At 42.5% G+C, this 23,500-nt stretch overlaps 2 protein-coding genes across 4 annotated transcripts; one reads left to right on the top strand and one right to left on the bottom strand.

Annotated features, from left to right (window-relative positions):
• Positions 1–9,398: 9,398 nt before the first annotated feature.
• Positions 9,399–17,908, top strand: epoa (erythropoietin a). Of its 3 annotated transcripts, none has more exons than XM_020043347.1 (5): positions 9,399–9,877; positions 14,625–14,755; positions 14,886–14,972; positions 15,124–15,288; positions 15,975–17,908. In XM_020043347.1, the coding sequence occupies exons 1-5, from the start codon at positions 9,799–9,801 to the stop codon at positions 16,149–16,151; spliced, it is 639 nt and encodes a 212-aa protein (XP_019898906.1). In that variant the 5' UTR covers positions 9,399–9,798; the 3' UTR covers positions 16,152–17,908. The 3 variants fall into 3 exon arrangements, with proteins under 3 accessions (XP_019898906.1, XP_010901757.1, XP_019898907.1); XM_010903455.2 differs by having other exon boundaries at positions 15,999–17,908; XM_020043348.2 differs by lacking the exon at positions 9,399–9,877 and adding an exon at positions 9,949–10,318.
• Positions 17,909–18,690: 782 nt separating this feature from the next.
• On the bottom strand, positions 18,691–20,270 carry pop7 (POP7 homolog, ribonuclease P/MRP subunit). The gene is made up of 2 exons (XM_010903454.3): positions 20,155–20,270; positions 18,691–19,922 (listed from the first exon to the last, which is right to left on the bottom strand). The coding sequence occupies exon 2, from the start codon at positions 19,878–19,880 to the stop codon at positions 19,413–19,415; it is 468 nt and encodes a 155-aa protein (XP_010901756.1). The 5' UTR covers positions 19,881–19,922; positions 20,155–20,270; the 3' UTR covers positions 18,691–19,412.
• Positions 20,271–23,500: the final 3,230 nt, after the last annotated feature.

A 23,500-nucleotide genomic window follows, 5' to 3' on the forward strand; every position in this document is an offset into this window, starting at 1 on the left:
CATGGGTCTTCCATGGCTGCTAGCATCTCCTTCTGGGGAGCCCTCGGTGAAGTAATTCTACTATTAACTGCTGATGCATTACATATAAAATCTGCCAGGATCTATACAGTTTGGTTAACCTACTTATTTAGTCTCCCAGCATATTCCTAAATGCGGAACAGATGGTACGCAGTGACAGGGCTTTTCACACAGGATTTCCCTCTTCCTCTGCATTGTTCAGCTGAGGCGCTACGTTTGTCGTTACAGTGAAGACTCACGGTTGTCCATGCAGAAGACTGGGTCTTGTGCGTAGCCCATGCACAGCCCCACTGGAAACAGGTTGCACTTGTCTGTTATGCTTATAGCTTCACATAGAGTATGTCTACAAGACTGGGAGACAAGATCGAGTTGACATAATATCAGCAAATGATATAGACTAATTGTTGACAATTCACCAGCAGCTATCTGAATCACGTGCTGTCATTGCTAGTTTCTATTGCAAAGAAGAACTTTGGTTTTACTCAAAAGTACTTGAAATTAAGACCTTAAATTGAATATCACAGTGTCCAGAGTTGATTTAAAGATTTGAATGTATTCCAAGCTATCCTCCCAATCAAAAACATAAAATGTCAATAGAATCGCAGTATTGTCAGTATTGTGAGATTAGCATGTTCCGCCACCTAAGTGTAATGATCATATTGTATATTGTCTCCATGGCAATTTCCTGAATGCACTACCTACAATTTGAGCCTGAGTTACTTCAGGTCAGTACATAGGATGTCAAGCTAAGAGAATAGAAAAAATCTGCCGTAAAATAATCAGTAATAAAACACATATTTGACATTTTGATTTCATAAATAAGGATGTCAGAAAGCCTGTAGTGTTTCAGAACCCACAGGCATTGATGAACTTTACTGTGTTGTAAATGGGCTGGGCAGTTCACTGTGGTGTAGCAGCTAAAGTTCCTCAGTGTTTTCTTCTGTGCAAAGGAGTTAACTGACTGCGGTGCAAAACCTCCAGCCTCATTTTTACATACTGTATTTTTATGTATTTAACTCTATGCTTAACAGAGAATATCCCTAAAATCTTATTCAGTGCTTTCCCGGAAAAAGACACATTTAAATAAGAACAAAAATATCCTTATTGTAAAAAAAACTATCACGTTAACATAAAAAAAACGAGAAACTAAATGTCTTTCCCTTTATGACTTTTTATTTGCTTTAAAGCGCACCTCACTGTTTTCCAGCCACAGGAAACAAAGCACTTGATAAGGCTAATGCCAGCCTTGATTTTTTATGAATATTTTCTGTTCTCCAGATCTATTGAATCTGAATATATAAAAAGCATTTACTATACATAAAAAAATTTGCATTTATCACACATTAGATAATCACATGTTGTTACGTGTGACCAGTGATTACACCATGGACTTCCCAACCTGATATAATCAGACTTGGTTTGTCAACTCCAACCATGAGATCTTTGAGGCTTTAGGAACCTGAGGGCACGGTCATAAAACAGGTTCCTTAATGGATCGACAGACACAAAGCTAATATTTAGTTAGGGGCCCAGTGGCCCAAAAGCGAAGAATCAAGTGTGTCCAATGACTATACAAGAGCTCCAAAGAAAACATTGATTGATTTTATTATAATAGTGTCATACTATAATACCCAGCTAACATGGGCTTGTTAAGACGCTGTAAATAACTTTTTCTGTAGCGAACAGAATCATCATTCATACACACAAATATATACAAGAAAATTATATTTGTAAAAAAAAAATACTAATGGAATGTCAGTTGGCACTTTAGTAAAAGAAACAGCTGTATTTTATTGGGTTGTGTTTTCTATTATGCCATATTGCGCAATTGAATCAGGACTCCAGAAAATTTACTTCTGTTCCATAACTTGAAACAGCTGTGTTGAGGCTCCTCCTTGCTTATAGTCAAAGGGATATCTCTTTTGGGAAAGATAAGCACTGTAGTAGATGTCACAATGCTTTTTGTTTACAGTCAACAAATCAGTATCAAATGTTTGTGATTATACAGGTTCAATCTGTATTTTTCTGTTCTGTCGTCCCTACCTTGTTTAAAACATTTCCCCCACTGATCCAGAGCCCAAGTATGGCAAAGTGACTGAGGTTAATGACTACAGCCCAGTAACAATCACTTCTGTCATCATCCTTATCATACCACCTACCATGATCCCACTGCACACTGCGCTTTCTCGTCTGCAAAGAGAGGAAGCATGAGAAAGCTGTTTATCCACTACGGCTGGATATTCAACACCATAGTACCCTGAATGCTCAGAGACATGGGGCTGGACCCAGCACTGCGCAACTGTATTTTTGATTTTCTGACCGGCAGACCTCAGGCGATCTCTACCATGCTGATCTTCTACGCAGGGGCCCCCCAAGGGTACATGCTCAGCCCCCTCTGTTCAACCATGACTGTGTGGCCGTACACAACTTTAGTGTAATCGTTAGGTATGAGATAGCTAACTGGACGGAGGTTAGAGCCCTAGTGCAGCTGTGCTAGGTAAACAACCTCTCCCTCAACGTTAAACTGAAGGAGACAGAAAAGAGGCTATTCCTCCTAAACATTAATCTGGAGGGTTAAAAGCTTCACTACGTTCCTCGGGTTTCACATCAGCGGGGACCTGAAATTGTCCTTCCACACAAACACTGGCTGTATCACCACTAGGTACGTCAACTCTATTTTCCATGATCGTATGGTTCCTTGAATGGTGGTGAGGTCAGCTTAATGGAGGAAACTGGAGACAGACTGTCTGTCCTCCAGGTAATTTACTGAACATGGTGCCACAAAAGGCAATTGACCTATAGCATAGCGGCCACCAATGTACTGATTTAAAAAAAAAACAAGCATATCTATGCTGTGTACCCTGCTAGAGCTAAAGAGGCTATTCTATCTGTTGCAGAACAGTTTATCAGTAGATTTGGCTCTTCACAGTTTATTAAAATCCCCCTAGTGGTAAGGTATTTATAGCTCTAGAGGGAGGGGCAGCTGTGTGTGTGTGGAGGGGGGGTGGGGGCTTCCTAAAACAATCACTAGGGGTGGCTTGAGGTCGGGGTGATTGGATTGGCCAGATACCTATAGAGCCTGCCAAACAGCAGGTCAGGTTTCCTGTCTCGGCCACCATACCCTTATCTTTAGCACGAGCCTCACCTCAACCGTTGCTACGACACACCTGGCTCCATTTACATAACAATTGTGACAGGCCAGTGTGTGACTAGGGGGACAGCCCAGCAACTCCACATGTCCATAATGCTAAGGTCCTCCCTATTGGCTCATGGCTATCAAACTAAGGTCATTGAATATTACTTTTTGCCTTTGAAAGTAGGGCCCAGTACAATACATATTTCTCGGGGGGGGGGGGGACTTTCGTGTTGATGAACTTTCAAACTTCCCGTCCCAGAAAAGCCCTGTTAAACATGAACAATATGTTTAACAGGTGAATAAAGTGCTATAAGGGTCATGACATAAGTGAAACCTGTCCTATGCCAGACCCTACTGAAAGACCGCATATAGACGCCTGCGTTGGCCTGAAACAATAACTTCCGACAGGCTACTGTCCCTGTCCTGTCTCCTGACCCCCTGGTCCCCCCCCCCCCCCCATTCTTTCATGTGAGTTTCCTGTCTTGTTGTGTCGCGCCAGTGGACTGAATCGCAGAAGGCAGAACTATCTGGCCGTTTTCCCAGCAACATGGGAAAAAAAGACCACCGCCAAGCACCTTTGCTGTGGATGTTTACTATGTTGCGGATTCTCTCTCCGTCTCCCTTTCTCTGACTCCTTGCTGTCTTTGTTTATTATCCACAAGGGGAGGGGGTGGTGTCCTTGATTTTTTTCCCATTTTCCCCTTTCAAATCATCCCTAATGCAATGACAGCATAGGTCCCAGCCACGGAGTCAGTATGACGGGACCCCCCCACCCCAAGCCCCGACACATGGTTCACAGCACGTACCGTGTCTCCCGCTTTCCTAGATTTGGCTCAGACATAAGCAAACAGCCCAGAGTTTGACTAGAGCAAATAGTATGACAAGCCACGGGTCCGGGTCTGCAGGAAAGACCATGACCATGTCAGGAGCCGGTATGACTGCACAGACAGTCACACGTGTGTTGTCTTTGAAGCGTCACTGTATGCCCGTGTGAATGTGTGCTTTGTTAACCACCTGTCTCTTATGGCCTACCTGTCCAAGGTGCCAACAAGTGCATTGCATACCTTACAGCAATAGTTGATAAGAAATCTTCACCTCTGGCCTTCCAAGGTTATGTACCAACATTTATGGAAAACATCAGAAATGATGCCAGAAACACACGGCCCAATGGCATTACTTAATTGACGGGTATTAGTTTGACCTTGCGACATCTGTAGAGATATGTAAAGAGATGTGAGGTGTCGGAGATCCTTTAAATGTGAGCAGTTTCCTACCAATTTAAATTACTTACATAGTTTGTGTCATTCGCCCAGACTTGGAGTTTCAAAGAACGGTGAGCTTATTCTGGTAGGTCCTCTCACTATCAGATTACCCACTGTGGCCGTAGTTACTGTGGAACCCCCGCAAGGTAGAGGACAGGGCACAGTTAAGAGGGGCTTCAACTGGGGTACTAGCATGAGGAGACATGTAGCTTTTATAGAAAGTGCACTTTCAAACGAAACACAACTTCATCCGGGAGGTAAAAGGATGCAAACTGTTGCCTGATGTCACACTTGTAGAGCGATATAACGCTTGCTATAAGCTTTCACAACAGATCATGGTTTCTTATTACAGCCTTTATATCAGTACTTGACGTTTACAGAAGTTGACTAGAGTTTAGTACCGCCATTTCGAATTGTTCACTGTTTGAGGTCCTGTTGCTCTTTTATGGTGAAAATCTGTTTTTATTGGATCAGGAATACAATAATAAAAATAAAGATATCTCCTTTATTTAAACAGTATACGTCAAGCACTGTTTACTGGATTATTGTAAATATAATTTACACCAAAATCTTTAATATGAGTTCATAATGATGTTATATGTCAACTTTATACTAACCGATTTTCTGTCAGACTTTTGTAAAAGCAATACATTTAGTTGTCCTTTTTAAACCTAATATACCTTTCCATATACAGTATCTCACAAAAGTGAATACACCCGTCACATTTTCACATAGGGGTGTACTCACTTTTGTTGCCAACGGTTTGGACATTGATGGCTGTGTGTTGAGTTATTTTGAGGGGACAGCACATTTACACTGTTATACAAGCTGTACACTCACTACTTTACATTGTAACAAAGTGTCATTCTTTCAGTGTTGTCACATGAAAAGATATAATCAAATATTTGCAAAAATGGGAGGGGTGTATTTATGTGAATATATATGTATATATATTCACATAAATACACTGCCAGTTCAGTTTTTAGAGAACTACTAAGAGATATTCAGTTTAGCACTAGGGAACTACATTATATCTGCAGGAAACATTTCTAGGAATGCCGTCTACAAACATTCTCGGCCTCGGATTGAACTTTGGTTAGTTTCCTTGAAAGTGTCTTTGTATCCTCCTGAGACACGCATTCTATTTCGGTGATGGAATGGATACTCTATGTCACTACACGTAGGGATGGACTACTGTTGTATGTCAAAAGATCACCAGACAATATATTGTTGAAGGATAAAATAAACAAACTGGATTATTGGATAATTAAAAAAATCTCAAATTGTTCAAACATATGCTGAATACCTGAACCTCTTATTTGTTTTTGGATCCCTGCTAGCTTCATAAGCATAATGAACTATTAAATATTCAGACATGTATTATTAAAAATAATATTTAAAATAACAGCCAATAACCTTTTTTCCACAAGGTAGTTAGATGTGAACCAAGTAGTCAATACATCAATGTAGGCCGGAGGGCAGATCTACATTCTGAGGCACTGGGGCACTAGTGTCTTTGGAGGCCCCCTTCCCCACCCCCGAAATCACACGTTCGCCCATCTGTCCCCCTCCATTTAAAACCACTCCTTGTTTTCTCAGACTTTCACATTGATTACGGAAACGTTTGGAAATCACTGGAACTTTTTTCCATAATTTTTTTCTCTTGCTTCCTTTTCTTTTTCTGCTTTACTTTTCAAAGCCCTACTCTTACAGCAGTTTTTATCTTTAATCCACAAAAGAAGAAAAAGTTATCACTAAAATAGGCTAGACAAAACCGACAGTTGTCACTTCACAATTTTCAAACAACAACTTTAATTTGATTGGACAAAATTTCATATCAAAATGCTTTCATTGGTTTGACAGAAACATTTTTTTTTTTTTATTGAAATATAACAGCACCCTACAACTTTCTTCCTGCTAAATGTCTGCATAATTTTCCTGATGTTAGGAAATATAATTATTATTTCAAATCATACTAACGCATTGGTATACCCTAAACATCGTATAATGTACTTTTATTTTAAGTGAAATATAAAAAAAATTATGTAGTCATTAAGCAAAAACTTTGTTTTATCCAAAATGACTTAAGTGAGGCTGAGAACAATCATATCTACTACAGCTATAAAACAGCTCCAAACACCAATAATAATAATCAATATATAATATTATTTTTGGCTCACCTTCATGCAAATACATTATCTAATATAAATATACTATATACAGTGAATATAAAAAGTCTACACACCCCTGTTAAAATGCCAGGTTCTTGTGATGTAAAAGAATGAGACAGATAAATCATGTCAGACCTTTTTCCACTTTTAATGTGACCTATAACGGGAACAATTCAATTGGAAAACAAACTGAAATCTTTGAAGGGGGAAAATTCAAAATTCACAAAAACCTGGTTGCATAAGTGTGCTCACCCTTTGGGTAGGAGACTATTAGCATGGCACATCTTGAAGTGGCAATATTTGCACATTCCCACTCTTCTTTGCAAAAGCGCCCCAAATCTGTCAGATTGCGAGGACATCTCCTGTGCACAGCCCTCTTCAGATCACCCCACAGATATTCAATTGGATTCAGGTCTGGGGTCTGGCTGGGCCATTCCAAAATGTTAATTATTCTGGTGAAGCCATGCTTTTGTGGATTTGGATGTGTGTTTTGGGTCATTGTCGTGATGAATGGAGAACTTCCTTTTCATATTCAGCTTTCTATCGGACACCTGAAGGTTTTGTGCCAAAATTGCCTGGTATTTGGAACTGTTCATAATTCCCTCCACCCTGACTATAGCCCTGGTTCCAGCTGAAGAAAAAACAGCCCCATAGCATGATGTTGCCACCACCATGCTTCACTGTGGGTATGGTGTTCTTTGGGTGATGTGCAGTGTTGTTTATTTGCCAAACATACCTTTTGGAATTATGACCAAAAAGTTCAACCTTGGTTTCATCAGACCATATCACATTTCGGGGACTTGATGTTTGTTTTTGCAAACTTCTGCCGGGCTTGGATGTTTTTCTTTGTAAGAAAAGGCTTCCGTCTTGCCACCCTACCCCATAGCCTATTCATATGAAGAATACGGGAGATTGTTGTCAAATGTACACAGCCAGTACACACAGCCAGCAAGAAATTCCTGCAGTTCCTTTAATGCTGCTGTAGGCCTCTTGGAAGCCTCCCTGACCAGTTTTCTTCTCATCTTTTCATCATTATTCCAGTTCTAGGTAATGTTTCTGTTGTGCCATATTTTCATGAAGACTGTCTTCATTGTGTTCCTTTGGTATATCTAATGCTTTGGAAATTATTTTGTACCCGTCTCCTGACTGATATCTTTCAACAATGAGATCCCTCTGATGCTTTGGACCCTCTCTGCGGACCATGGCTTTTGCTCTAAGATGCAACTAAGAAAATGTCAGGAAAATCCTACTAGAAGAGCTGTAATTGATTTGTGATTAATCAGAGTCACTTTAAATGATGGCAGGTGTGTAATGTCTTCTATTTAACACAAGTTTGAATGTGATTGGTTAATTCTGGACACAGCCACATCCACAGTTATAAGAGGGTGCTCACACTTATGCAACCAGGTTATTGTAAGGTTTTTATTTTAAGTTTTCCCCCTAGAAGATTTCAGTTTGTTTTTCAATTGAATTGTTCACATTATAGGTCATATTAAAAGTGGAAAAAGTTCTGACATGATTTATCTTTGTCTCATTCTTTTACATCACAAAAACCTGGCATTTTAACAGGGGTGTGTACACTTTTTATATCCACTGTATAATATTAAATACATGATATTAAATCAATAAAATATCTAACACGCTGGTAGCTAGAGGCCCTTGTATTGGTTGTTGCGGGACAAAGGGGCCCCTGTATAGGTTGTGGGGGAGGGGCCTTAGTATAGTTTGCGGAGGAGTCTTAGTAAGAGTTCAGGTGGAGCCGGGGGGCCTTGGTCTGGTATGGGTTGAGGTGGAGTCAGGGGGCCTTGGTTTGGTATGGGTTGAGGTGGCGCCGAGGGGCTCTGGTATGGGTTGTGGAGCCAGGGACCTTGGTATGGGTTGAGGTGGAGCCAAGGGGCCCTGGTATGGTTTGTGGAAGGGCCTTGGTATGGGTTAAGGTGGAACCCTGGTAGTCAGGGGGCACTTGATGGGCTGAAGGGTCCACCAATTAAATCACTCATAGTAGATTGTCCCAGGGTCCTCTAACAATTATCAGCTATCGGTGTGCCTTGTAGCCCAAGGCCCTTAATGGTTAGAGGCCCCTGGGCCCAGGTCCATTTCCCCAGGCCATTCTCCTGCACTGCGTAGGTCACAAAGAAGTTACCATCTGAACAAAAATCTAAATGACATTACCAATAAAACATCAAATGTAATTTATCATGGTTTTATTAAACGATAGCATTTTATTCCATTAATTACTATTATATGATGAGTAGGCTCATGGAATGGAAATGAAACAAGACCAAAGCTAGGCATTATTTTTGTGGCCAATGTGTTCTAGGCAAGGTTACTCACCACGTGAGTTGGTTATTAAAGAGTGTTTATTAAAGAATGTTTTGCATTGCACACAAGATAAAATTAGCTATCTGGCTTTCACAACCCAGTACCTGCCTTGCTGATATTGTCCATGTTATGGTGTCTTACATCTGAGAGATCTGAGGGCGAAGACATTGGTTTTGCATTGTGCTGGTCACCTGCTGTTGTGCAGTAGACATGCAGGAGACTACAGTGACCGACATATTTGGACAAGAACCTTGGAGGGCTCCAGAAAATCCTCCCCACCCCCGCCACGCGATGGCTGTGTCTCCCAGACACCTGGCTACAAGCGGGTAGACAAGCACCAGCGACAGGCTGACTGTCCACAAAACCGGGTGTGTGAGGGGGGGGACTGTAAGATGTTGACACAATAGTCTCTTTAGTTATTTCATTATCCGGCATATTGGGACATTGAGACAATGAAGTTAACATCAAGGATTTAGAGATGCTCTGGACTATGAGCGCACCTTGCCACTTAAGGCACACGTGCCTTCCAGGATTACAAAGGAATACATTTTTGATCCATTGTTTGCAATTTAATTTATGTACAAGTGGAAAACGTGTGCTGAGAGTGCACTGGGAATCATTCCTAAAAAATAAGTCAATGGAAAGTCCCTGTTTGCTTTTCGGAGACATTTACATTTGAGGACTATTGTTTTAAAACACTGATATTTGGATGGCAATTAAATATGTTTTTCCATGACATAGGAAGTCGTTCAGATAGTTATCACGGGACAATGCAACTTTATTTTCATTGTCATTAATAAAAAAAAGTCTAAGGGATCAGTTGAAGAAACACCTACCGGATAAGTGCGAACCCAGGGACAAATCCATAAAAGAGCTTCAGTTGCAATTAATGGGCAATAGACGGGCCAAGGGGAGAAACGGCGAGGATCCTGTGAGGGATTATGTGGATTCCGATATGGAGGCACCCAGTGAGTAACTAGTTGTTCTTCATATATTTTCTCTCGTGGTTCAATAGTTTCAGTGGTATGGCGAAGGACGATCTGAGATGATGTTATATGGCGCTTGTCTATGTTGACGCGTAACGAGCGTGCGCTCATTCCTATCGGCTGTATCGCCTTATCTGTTGCTGAGGGGAGGTAAAGACACGTTTTAGCAGGCTGCCAAAAGCAGTGATGCAAAGTCCTGATAGATAGTAGAGTCGCAAGCTACTGTACTGGCTCAGACAGGGAAACGCATGCAGCGCTCAGCTCTCCACATTCCTCACCTGGAAGTGCGTTGGGCGTGATCGGAATTTATATGGACAATTGCCTTTTGCTATACTTGCTGAAGAGTGTGAACGTACTTTATCATTTTGCGCAATGCTTGTAAAAGATGCCGCACTGGTTTGCGAATGTTACACATTTCAAGAGGTAAGACAGACTTGTAATTGCTACCGTAATCTATGTTGTAAATGCAATAGGCTACTAAATCCACATTTGAGTAGAACAAACTTTTCTAAGGGCTCGACGGCGGTAGCCTACGTGCGTAAAGTCACCGATATCTATAGCATGAGGCAAAGCATGGAGGAGCTTTATCCCCGCCATTCAAGTTCAGTGGATCGCATTAGGTATAGTCTCCTTAGACAGAGTGCCTGCCTCCCACGCGGGTTTAAGGAGACTAATTACGCATGGGTCTCCCTGGACCGCACAAGTCTGTTCTGGATTTGAAGCTGCATGCTTCTACATTTTTGTTTCATTTGATCATGGATCATGTGAAAATAGATTTGAAAAATTTCTAAATTCCATACATTTGTCAAAACAGTTTTATCGTGGTAATAGTGAATAGGCCTATTTACTTTTTTTTACATGTTTGACACAAAAGCTTTAAACTTGAAAGTGTTTTTGCTAATCCTGTATTCCATTGGATTGATTTAAAAATATGATGCGGTCTGCATCATACAAAAAAGCACTCTTTTTCTGGATTGCATTCAATAAATAGGTGGACTTAATATACTACGTAATATTGTTTTGCTAAATATCTCATAGGAGTACTTTTTTTCCCATTTAATATTACATTTGATTGTTTTAGCAGACGCATGCCTCCAGAACAACATACGGTAGCGAGTGCATGCGTTCTTATACTGCAAGTCTCGCCAAAGATTCGATTGCATAGAGGTATATGTTCTTTTACTGGGCCATGCTGGGACACTCAACTTTCTGGTTTTAAATAACTCTGCTGTAGCCTTGTCTGTGTTTAGGGTCATTATATTGCTTAAAGGGGAACCTATTTCAAGTCAATGTCCTCATGCAGGATTCCCTCTAGGATCTTCCAATATTTGGCTTTGTCCATCTTGCCCTTAATCCTAACTGTTTTTCCAGTCCCTGCCAATAAAAATCATCCTCATAACATGATGCTGTCGCCACCATGCTTTAACGGGGGGATGGTATTCTCAGTGAGATGAGTGATGGTGCTGCACCCAACAGTTATAGCATTCTGTTCACATTTATATTAACTCTAGCATGACGCAGCAGTTTTTAGGCAGGCAGGAAATTACGTTTCCACTTAATGCTGAATAATGTCAGAATGAGATGACTCTGGGTTTCTCAGAGAATGATTTCTCAGGATAGGGATTCCCACAGAGGAAGTTCAGAAATCTATTCTTTGACGTTGCATTTCTTCTGGTTTCCTGACAGGAAATGACATCCCATTAGTGTAACCTGCTTGCTGACTCATATCATGGTTTCAGTCTTAGCCTTTTCACCCTTTATGCAAAGTCTCTCCTGTCACTCTTTCCAATTTGACTTGTCTTTCACTTTTACTAATTGACTGAAGTGATTAGTTCACCTTGAGAATAAACCAAGGTAATTTGCATTATAACACATCTTCAAAATGAAAATTGTCTCAAAAGAGAGCTTTAGTGACAGCTACAGGGATGAGAGAATGTTTGTGAACTTATACCACAAATGTGATCAGACCTTTAAGTTTTAATTATAGAATTAACCTGATTAAACACATAGCACAATTGTATCTTTAATTTTATTGAGCAAATGGATCAAACATTACATGTATTTGCTGGAGAGGGTATGTAGACCTCTAGATTAGTCATCTCAAGAAGTGTAAAAAAAAAATCCTTCAAATGTAATATTTGGTCCTATATCTTTCTCTTCCAAAGACCACATCAAGCTTGGAACATTATGTAGTCGTTAGATGCAATTGCAGGTTTTGTTGAATTGTGTTTTGGTCCAAACTTTGCCTGATAGTTACCTGATCATGAATGATTACTGGAGTCATTCTGTGACGTGTGCTCCGCGAGGCACCGCAGCTCCTCTTCCTCTCCGGCGCTCCACCTCGTCGGTGTACTAACCCCCTGCCGGAGTGTGATGGTCGCAGCGCACCCAGAGGACGCACCTGTTGTCTCTTAGTTATTTGGTCAGTGTGTATTGGTTTTGTTAGTCACAGTTCAGCGCGGATTATTGTTTCCTGATGTATACATGTGAGGTGCTGTTTTTCTGACCTGAACGGAGAATAACTGTTATCGCTGGGTTTTTTGTTTTTCTTTCCCTTTTGCCTCATTTTTACACACACATTGTGTTCGCACTGTCACACATTCTCTTTTTAAATGTGTAGATAAAATGTTTCTGAACACTAATTCATTTCATTAAGCTGATGAACTTTACATACATTTTCCAGTAAACAAATTGATATTGGATCCCTTTTCTCAGTAGAGAAATGAAAAAGTACAATAGTTTTTGTGTTATTTGATCACTTTATCTCTGCAATTAATGCAGGAATACAAGTGCAAATAGGCTTGTTTACACGTTTTATATTACCACCGTAGATGACCTTTTGGGGATTCAACTGCCACACTCCCTGCTGCATGACCGTTGTACAGAATAAAACTAGATCCTAGAAAGGCATTTGGGCACTGCCACTGGTCCTGTTACCTTTCAGGTTGGCCCGGTTCCTGTGGTCAGCACGTGACTGACCGACAGGCACCAGGGTGCTTGGCTCAGTGTTTGAAAGTCACCCAGGGGGCCTGTGAGTGAGTAACCGAGTGAAGGAGAGAGTCACTCTCACACGTAGGCCATGGCAAAGTTCATGGGGTCACACAAATGTACTTGTTGAAGCGATTACATTTTTTGTTCAGTCCTGCTGATCTTTTCAAAGCACCCTCAACTTCTCAGAATGGAATGAGGCTACTGTATGTGCATGGAATTCTGTTGTTTTTTGTCATTACATGGTGTGCCTTCGAGTTAAACACACAACCCCCCACGCATTTTTCCATGTGCACACACACACACTGCTGGTTTAAGCAATGACTGATGTGTTTTATACTTTTTTCATTCTGAACCCGACTCAAGCAGTTCCTCCAAACGACACTCTGTTCGTGTAAATAGAAGATTGAAAAGACGCGTTTTTCCACGCCGCACTGATTAGGATTTTGAGAGGTGCGTGGTCGGGCCATGTGCTCCCTGTGGACAGAGGTCTCTGAGCTGTGTAGTTATGCCCCAGTGACCCACCGGACTGTCGCAGCTTCTTGTATGTGCAGAGGGGGTGGAGGAGGTCATGTGGACGGCCGACTCAGATAATCAACCTTTTTTTATGGGAAGCACCCTGGGCTGGTACAAGGGGACATGATCTAGTGCTGTACACATTTTGAGGGTCATGGGGCTGGGAGGGAGGGCTGACGGTTGTCTCTGTGAATGCAGAGTCTATACTGTATTTCCTATGAGATTCTGCACAGTGTCTCAGTGCAGAGGGAAGTTGGCCCCCAGTCAAATTAGGATGAATATTTACTGTTCAATTTGATAATGCGCCATTTATGTTCCAGATGAATTTGACCTGTACTGAAAGAACACAAGGCTCAAATGGAAATAAATAGATTTTGCACAAGCTGAGAATCTCCTTGTTCATCAGTCGTTCTCTAGTTGATTGAGGCAACTTGTGAAAATGTAGAGGCACAGGTTTGATTACTAAACCAAAGTCCTATCATTGAAACAGCGAAGCAAAACAGCACATAATCTATTTGAGGATCGTAGATCACTTATTCAAAACAGAGATATCTTGATAAGCTCTCTTTGTATGCACTGCTTTAACCCAAATACAGAATTCGCGTGAATTGGCCTTAAACCCACAAAAGAGTTGTTCCTGGAAAAGAATCTACGGGGCCTTCTGATGTTTGATTCGGGGATGAGACAGTCTTGGGAGGAGGCTCTAATCTGACGCATTTTACGGTGTCATACACTCAGGCTGCAGTGAAAGAGCTCATTCAACAGCGCGCCCATATGACCTGCAGCAGGAGAACCACTCAGTTGAAGTTTCAATAAAACACGTTGAGGAATACGGCAATGGATATGAAAAACAGTCTGCTCTAGGAGATGTGCCCATAGGACAGAGCAGATGGAGAGGCCTGTTTAGCCCAAACACTTCTGTTTTCCTCTCACAAGCTCAAGTGGTTGGAGCTCTTCGTGTCAGGGAGCAACATCTCCAGGCCCCCTGGTGGCCAAAACGAGTGCCAGCTCACGATTGCATTTGACCCACCCTGTGTATTCAGACACACTGTCTATGTGGTTAGTCACCAAGGGCAATTCCACCCCTAGCGCCAACCCCTTAACATGTTTCCATATTGGTGTTAAGATACGTTCTGTTTCTGGATGTTCAGCTACGTTTTGTTGAGGGTGGTTTTGCGGTAACTCCTGTGTGTGTGTGTGTGTGTGTGTGTGTGTGTGTGTGTAGGACTCTTAACCTTGCTGCTGATGCTGTTGGAGTGGACAAGACCAGGCCGAGCTTCCCCCCTGCGACCTATCTGCGACCTGCGGGTCCTAAAACACTTCATTGAGGAGGCCAAAGACGCTGAGGCAGCCATGGTGAGACGCACAACATGGACGTCTGGTCTGGCCTCTTGACGGCCATGAACTGGCACTACTTAGTGATGAGATTCCTAGTGATATTCACATTTCGTCTGCCTCCTCCATCCCTGTCTCCTTCCTCTCTCAGCTGACATGTAAAGAAGGATGTGGGCTCCCAGAGCCCGTCACTGTTCCCCAAACCAAAGTAGACTTCAATGTCTGGGAGAGGAAAAATGTGAGTGACATTCCAATGTTCTTAAAACATTATCGACTCAGCAGTGCGAACTTATCGATTTACAGAGTCGTGGGAGAGTTTGGCCTTTGACGTTTCAGCCTATATCACATCAGTCAAATGACGAAGGATGTGGGTTTGTGCGTTTCTGTAGGCACCGGAGCAAGCTAAGGAGGTGCAGTCGGGTCTGTGGCTGTTGAGCCAGGCCGTGGGCTCCCTACGAGGCTCCGTCACCGACGCGACGCTGCACAGCCACATAGACAACAGCCTCCGAAACATCTTCAGCATCGGACAGGTGCTGCGCAGCCTCAACTTCCAGGTGAGCCGGGTGACAAACTTCAAGGTTCATGGCTACTGTAAGGATTCCGAACATTTTATTTATTGCTCACCTTTTGACATTTGAGTAATGGAGTCAGAAGACTTCTCAAACAATGTCTAATTTATCTGAATCTGAGAGCAGCATTAAAATATAGAAAATGTATATACAGAATATTTACTAGTAAAAAAAAAATATATATATATTTTCATCACAACCCATGAATCACTGTGGCCCTAGATTGGGGTCATACCCCTGCGAAAGGGACTGCTTTTGTCAGAAATATTCTTACAATCCCTTCTCTGGTGGGGCTGATCTAGAAAGTACTACAAACGTCAACAACCACACTCGCATTTACCAATAAGGTCACTGACAGGCAGAGTGTACTGGTCACCTGCCAAGGACAGGACAGACGAACTGTTCTCCAGTCGTTAGTCATTGAACCTCGAGGGCCACCGGACAGTTTTCAATATTACAAATAACGTCTATGAATATCTGTCATAATTGAATTCTCTTAAATATGTATTTAATGGTTGTGTACTGTTGTTTGTTGCCATAGAAACATTTTGTGCAATGGAGAAAAAGCGCTAATACGGAAGTTCGTATGAAACCTTACAGTTTCTGGATCGTTGTCTGGTTCATGGCCTCTGAACAAAAACTGTAAACAGCGCTATTTTATGTAACCCAAGGTGTTTCTTCGGGCTCCCTGTCAGGAGTACCCCCCTCCAGGAGTGGGAGTGTCTGGAGCAGAGACATGGAGGGTGTCGTCTGCGTCGGAGCTCCTCCAGGTCCATGTCAACTTCCTGCGAGGAAAGGTGCACCTGTTGCTGTCCAACGCAGCCGTCTGCCAACAGGGTGGAAGCTGATTGGGGCACTCCGAGGCTGGCCTACCCTATTGGAGCTTCCCATGCCAAGGGGCGGGATTTGACACTATTCACCTTGCCTAATGCCAGGTAGAACTCTTTAGAGGATATTGTGTGGATCAGACAAGAGTCCTCAAGGAGAGGATGAAGTTCTATGAACAATTCTGAGGTGCAATGAGTGCATTTCTGTGGCCTCCTACTGCGTGGATGTCTTTTTCAAACCATGTTGATTGCTGGTCATGGGTGCATTACTCTGCTCAAATGCTGCTGATGCCTGATCTTACAATACCTGGATAGTATTTTTACCTAATATAAGTATTATCTAACCACATCATATTTTATAGTAGCTTGTCACTTTTGCTGAGAGGGGAGTCAGTCCGCAGTGACTTGTCTCTCCAGTTTAACTGGACACATTGGGTGACAGAAAACACACAAACTGGAAACGAAAAAGGCAGCAAAAGCATGACCCTAGCCAAGAGTAACCGGGCAAAGGTTACAAGGGTCAAGATTTGTTGGCGTGGTTTCAAAACCGCCTGACAAAGGACACGGTCTAGAGTGCAAACCCGTCTTGGAAGCCTTTCGCGGCTTGCTAATTGTGGGTGACTAACCAGACAAGCACCAGCAGTGTACAGGACACATTACCATAATAGCATTCACTGTAAACGCCTGTCAGATTAGACACCCCTTCCCTAAAGTAGCCGGTTAAATTGATGACAAAGTAGGTCATTCAGCCTAGTCTTTCGTTTTAAGTGTAATGAGTACGGGGGCTGTGGTAGGAAGGCTGTCCAACGGGCTGGAGCCCTCATTGGCCACGGAAGGAGTGATTGTATATTGTTTCCAGGGGGGTCCACGATAAGAGCATGCCACCTGTGCGTTTTACCAAAATGGCCAACTGAAAGGGAACAGCATGACTGCCTCTGAAAACCCAGGTTAGGGAAGTTTAGCACAAATCACACTCTTCAAATGCCACAGCTCCACCTCGTTCTTAACACACCACACTTTTACAACTGCTGTCTATTAGTGTTTTATACTGTTTTTGTAATGACTTATTTATAGAGATTTATATTTCTAAGTTGAAGCTCATCTCACTGTCATGGCTATGGTTTTCTGGGAGATCTACCATAGCTAGGAGACAGACTACTGTGGCTGACCATAATCACTGTTTAACACCACTGAACATGGTTGTAAAGATATTTGTACATGTCAATATCCAATTGTGCACTACTCTCTGTTGCCCTTAGAAAAAAATTATTGGCATGTTTGTCTATGTGTGTATGAGACAGTATCCGTGTGAATGACCGTTTTTATACAACTCCCAGATAGAGGGGATAGAGAGAAACAGAACCAGATATTCACCAGGGTTGAATGAGGAAAAGATTAAGCGGAAGGGGCTTACGTGAGAACTCTGAAGCTATGTGCAGTGGTTATCAGTGTCTGACTCACGCAGACCAGTGCTTAAAAGGGCTTTGACACCGATAGCAAGACTGCCAGGAAAAATATTGATTGGTTCTTATGAGGAACATCCTGAATGCCTGTTTCTCTCTCCTCCATTCAAACATCAGCCAATCAGCGCAAATCCTGGGAACCTAGTCAATGACGTTGAAGCTTCTTTCAATTTTGGCATTTGTTTTTGTTTGCCTGTGTTGTTTTGCTTCCCGTTTTAATGTCTCGCAGTCACAGTGCCGATGTTTTTTTCCTGTTTCAGTTGTTTGTCCCTTCTATCACTGCGCAGTTTAGTATTTAAATACAAAATATTATTCTTAAATAAAAAAGGATGGATAAAAACAAGACAAGAGGAAGTTTGTCTGTTTGTGATAATTGCCTCTTTTGTTTTTCTGTCTCAAGGAGATGCTTGTTATGGAAAGAAAGATGTTTTAGAGTTGAAGGTTTAGTAACAATTCAAATTAATTAGGGTGAGAAATCAGATGTGGTTATATTTATATGGTTTTACATACCTAACACTCAACTACATGTCATCCGCGGTCTCATCACGAATTTCAAAACCAACTCACGGCAACACAATATTGTAGAGTCATAACCACATGGAACTCCTTCAGTTACTGAAGAAAACAGCAAAATATCCTTTATAAAAATGTATCTTATGGCACAGAGTAGTACTAAAAGATAAACACACATACACCAACACCCACAGACAAAAAGCACACACATAGGTGATTCCATTTGAAATTGTTTAGGTTTATAAATATCTGTGTGGTGTTACTTACATTTTGTTCTCTGTGGACCCCAGGAAGAAGAGCAGCTGCTTTAGCAGGAACTAATAAGAATCCAAATGAACAAATAAAATGGAACTGAAGCAATTGCATGAAAAAAGCCATAAGAGTCAGGAACACCCAAAGTGCAAATCAAATGACAATTTCAAATTGTAGCAACTGAACACTTTATCTTCTCTGTCTTTGACCCATTTGCTCATGAACTTGGGTTAGTATTGACTGATGAGTAAAACAACAAAAATGAAAACTGTAAAAAAAATAGAGCTTGAATGCCTATTCAGTTGGAAAACAATTATTCAAAAAAAAGAAAATCACAAGCATCACTTACTGTTTATTCAAACACTAACTTGACATTAGTGCTTTTGTAAACAAAAATTTAATTGGAAATGGCACATAAATATTTAACATGTACTAAAAACAGAAATACATAAGAAAAAAAAGAAAAGAAAGACAGAAAGATTTTCTAGTTTGCATTGTACTGGAATATACAATCAGAATTTGCAAGAATCTTCAAGTCCAATTAATAAACTCCTAAAGGGGTTCATAAATCCACATATTTTTCAGACCATGAAACATGACAGCACAAGATGTGGAACAGGTGAATTTCAAATTGCATGCTAGTCTTAGTGTAGTCTCTGCTGCAAACAGTGAGTGATAAGAAAGGACTGCAAGAAATCCAACAACTAATACACTACTCTGACTGATAAGATGACAAAGCTGAGCAAGAGCATCCAACAGTTTTGGAATCCACGCAGATCATAAATTCTTCTCATTGGCTGCATTTACCAAGGCAGCCTCATTATGATCTTTGAATGAATTATTGAAAGACGGGATCTGATTGGTCAGAAGAGGTGTACATGCAGCCATTAATCCCAATGTCCGGATGACAGGTTTTTTTCCACCACAAAGGGTTGGTATGGCCAGTGGGATTGATCGGTTGTGATACAAGCCACAGTCATCATAATATAACAGACAGCATGATAATGGAGGCAGACAGCCATATCAGAGGAACATTTGTCACGTGTGTTTGGGTTCACTGTGGGTCCGGGTAGAATACTTTGATATGAATAGCTGAGTTATTCCGGGTGCGAGTCATGGGTTCCCTTGCTTCGTCCGGGTCCTCAGGCTCCAGGTCGTCCACCAGCTCCACTGTAGACGTGTTGGCCGCTAGCTGTAGTGCCCCCTGGCTGCTGGCCTGAAGCTGCAGGGCAATGTTAATGGCCCTGTTGATGGCCAGGCCCAGACCGTGGACACAGATCTCTCTGTGACCTCCACCCTCTAGAAGCTTCTGGCAGCGGGACAGCTGGGCCCGGAAGTCCGTCTTCATGTTGACATACACATCGTTGCGACGTTTGGGCAGTTTCCTGGGCAGGCGCTTGCGTAGGGTGTACTCCACGGGGTCCATCTCCACGGTCATGCCACTGACGTCAGCTGGGGGCATAATGATGCCCGGGGGTGTGGGGGGAACGGAGGTGGAGATAGGACTGCGTGGTTCTGTCATCACAGGGAGTCAGTCAAAAACAGGGAAGGGTGCGATGGAGGGCTATAGGAGGAAGAAAAAAAACAACAGGAAATTAAATGCAAATGAAAATAATGTGTTGCTGAAATACCAGGGAGTCCATAGCTATATAAACCAATATACAACCTAGTACAGTTAGCCACTGTAGATAGCTTGCTAGGAAAGTAATTCAGCCACCCCAAACTAGCAATAGATGTCACTCAAAACAGACGGAGGTAGCTAACAATATTAGAAAGTTAAAATAATCAGACCGTACCTCTATACGCTCTTTGAAACCAGTGTATTGTTATTTTGTTTCGGCCGTTATGGCGGCGAGTTATAACCTAAGATCAGCGTCTTGTGAGCAACATTAAAGAAACACTTCCGGGTCACGAAAATCTGGAATATTTCAAAATAAAAGAGACCAACGAATTACTCAAAAACGGAGATATATTAAGTTTATTAATTGTTTGAGAAAATCTACCTCCCAAAACATTTTATCAACAATTCAAAAAATTATCATATTTATCGAAAAAAGGTGGGTATTAAAACATGTTCCAAGGGTAAAATTCAGACAATGTCAATGACAGAATATGGAATACATATTGCCCCATAGCTCATAAACTATTGAATATTCCACAGAGAAAGCAGTGTAAGAAATGTCCAGGAGAATGTGTAGAAATGTCCAGGAGAATGTGTAGAGTAAGACAAACCTGTCTAATCATGGGGAATGGTTTGCTACATCTATCTTCATCTTCATCCGCTTATCGGGTATCGGGTCGCGGGGGCAGCAGCTCCAGCAGGGGATCCCAAACTACCCTATCCCGAGCCACATTTGCCAGTTCTGACTGGGGGATCCCGAGGCGTTCCCAGGCCGGTGTCAAAATATAATCTCTCCACCTAGTCCTGGGCCTACCCCAAGGTCACCTCCCAGCTGGACATGCCTGGAACACCTCCCTAGGGAGACGTCCAGGGGGCATCCTTACCAGATGCCCGAACCACCTCAACTGGCTCCTTTCGACGCAAAGGTCCTCCAAGGTCCTCACGGATGGCTGAGCTTCTCACCCTATCCCTAAGGGAGAAGCCAGCCACCCTTCTGAGAAAACCCATTTCAGCCACTTGTACTCGCGATCTTGTTCTTTCGGTCATGACCCAGCCTTCATGACCATAAGTGAGGGTAGGAAGGAAAATTGACCGGTATATCGAGAGCTTTGCCTTCCGGCTCAGCTCTCTTTTCGTCACATCGGTGCGGTAAAGCGAATGCAATACCGCCCCCGCTGCTCCGATTCTCAGGCCAATCTCCCGCTCCATTGTCCCCTCACTCGCAAACAAGACCCCGAGAAACTTGAACTCCTTTACATGGGGTAACGCCTCATTCCCTACCTGGAGGAGGCACTCCATCGGTTTCCTGCTGAGAACCATGGCCTCAGATTTAGAGGTGCTAATCCTCATCCCAACCGCTTCGCACTCGGCTGCAAACCAGTCCAGTGAGCGCTGAAGGTCACAGACCGTTGATGCCATCAGGACCACATCATCCGCAAAAAGCAGCGATGAGATCCCCAGCCCACCGAACTGCAACCCCTCCCCACCCCGACTACGACTCGATATCCTGTCCATAAAAGTGGTCCACAAAACACATGTAGACTGGATGGGCACATTCCCAGGCCCCCTCCAGGATCCTTGCAAGAGTAAAGAGCTGGTCGGTTGTTCCGCGACCAGGACGGAATACGCATTGTTCCCCTTCAATCTGAGGTTTGAGTATCTGCCGAACCCTCCTTTCCAGTACCTTTGAGTAGACTTTCCCAAGGAGGCTGAGAAGTGTGATACCCCTGTAATTGGCACACACCCTCTGGTCCCCCTTTTTGAACAGGGGAACCACCACCCCGGTCCACCACTCCTTAGGCACTTTCCCCGACTCCCACGCAATGTTACATCGAGCAACACGATATTTCCACACCCTCTTTTTCCCACAATGTAACTCAATGGATATGAAATACATATTGACTCATACAGAAAAAACTATTATATGCCGCAGTGAATGTATTGTAGGAAATGTCAAGAAGACTCTATACAGTGATTATGTGCAAAAAAATCAAGGGGCTCTGCGTATTTGCAATTGTTGCTGGCATTGGGAGATGGATGGGCTGGCTTCAAGGTTGTTACCAGGAATGATCAGACATACGATGTCTGGGACGAGGCCTCTGGGTAACACCTTCCCATGAACATCTGCCATCAGGTGTGAAACTCTTGTTCCAGGAGTGGACATGAAGCCAAAAGCCATGGTAGGTCGACCAGTGGAATCAGCCTGATTTGGCATGGGGACAGTGTTATCCACCAAGGCACAGAGATGAGAATTACCAATGATCAGGACAAACTATAAGGAAAGAAAGTTAGAGATTTATCACAATAATTATGTTTTTATATACAGGTGCTGGTCATAAAATTAGAATATCATTTATTTCAGTAATTCCATTCAAAAAGTTAAACTTGTGTATTATATTCATTCATTACACACAGACTGATATATTTCAAATGTTTATTTCTTTTAAGTGGGATGATTATAACTGACAACTAATGAAAATCCCAAATTCAGTATCTCAGAAAATTAGAATAAGACCAATACAAAAAAAATATTTTTAGAATTGTTGGCCAACTGAAAAGTATGAACATGAAAACTATGAGCACTCAATACTTAGTTGGGGCTCCTTTTGCCTGAATTACTGCAGCAATGCGGCGTGGCATGGAGTCGATCAGTCTGTGGCACTGCTCAGGTGTTATGAGAGCCCAGGTTGTTCTGATAGTGGCCTTCAGCTCTTCTGCATTGTTGGGTCTGGCGTATCGCATCTTCCTCTACACAATGCCCCATAGATTTTCTATAGGGTTAAGGTCAGGCGAGTTTGCTGGCCAATTAAGAACAGGGATACCATGGTCCTTAAATCAGGTACTGGTAGCTTTGGCACTGTGTGCAGGTGCCAAGTTCAGTTGGAAAATGAATTCTGCATCTCCATAAAGTTGGTCAGCAGCAGGAAGCATGAAGTGCTCTAAAACTTCCTGGTAGATGGCTGCGTTGACCTCAGAAAACACAGTGGACCAACACCAGCAGATGACATGTCACCCCAAACCATCACTGACTGTGGAAACTTTACACTGGACTTCAAGCAACGTGGATACTGTGCCCCTCCTCTCTTCTTCCAGACTTTAAGACCTTGATTTCCAGAGGAAATGCAAAATGTACTTTCATCAGGGAACATAACTCAGCAGCAGTCCAGTCCTTTTTGTCTTTAGCCCAGGCGAGACGCTTCTGACGCTGTGTCTTGTTCAAGAGTGGCTTGACCCAAGGAATGCGACAGCTAAAACCCATGTCTTGCATATGTCTGTGCGTGGTGGTTCTTGAAGCACTGACTCCAGCTGCAGTCCACTCTTTGTGAATCTCCCACACATTTTTGAATGTGTTTTGTTTCACAATCCTCTCCAGGGTGCGGTTATCCCTATTGCTTGTACACTTTTTTCTACCACATCTTTTCCTTCCCCTCGCATCTCTATTAATGTGCTTGGACACAGCTCTGTGAACAGCCAGCCTCTTTAGCTATGACCTTTTGTGTCTTGCCCTCCTTGTGCAAGGT

This window comes from Esox lucius, chromosome 24, assembly GCF_011004845.1.
Source record: "Esox lucius isolate fEsoLuc1 chromosome 24, fEsoLuc1.pri, whole genome shotgun sequence".
NCBI lineage: Eukaryota > Metazoa > Chordata > Actinopteri > Esociformes > Esocidae > Esox > Esox lucius.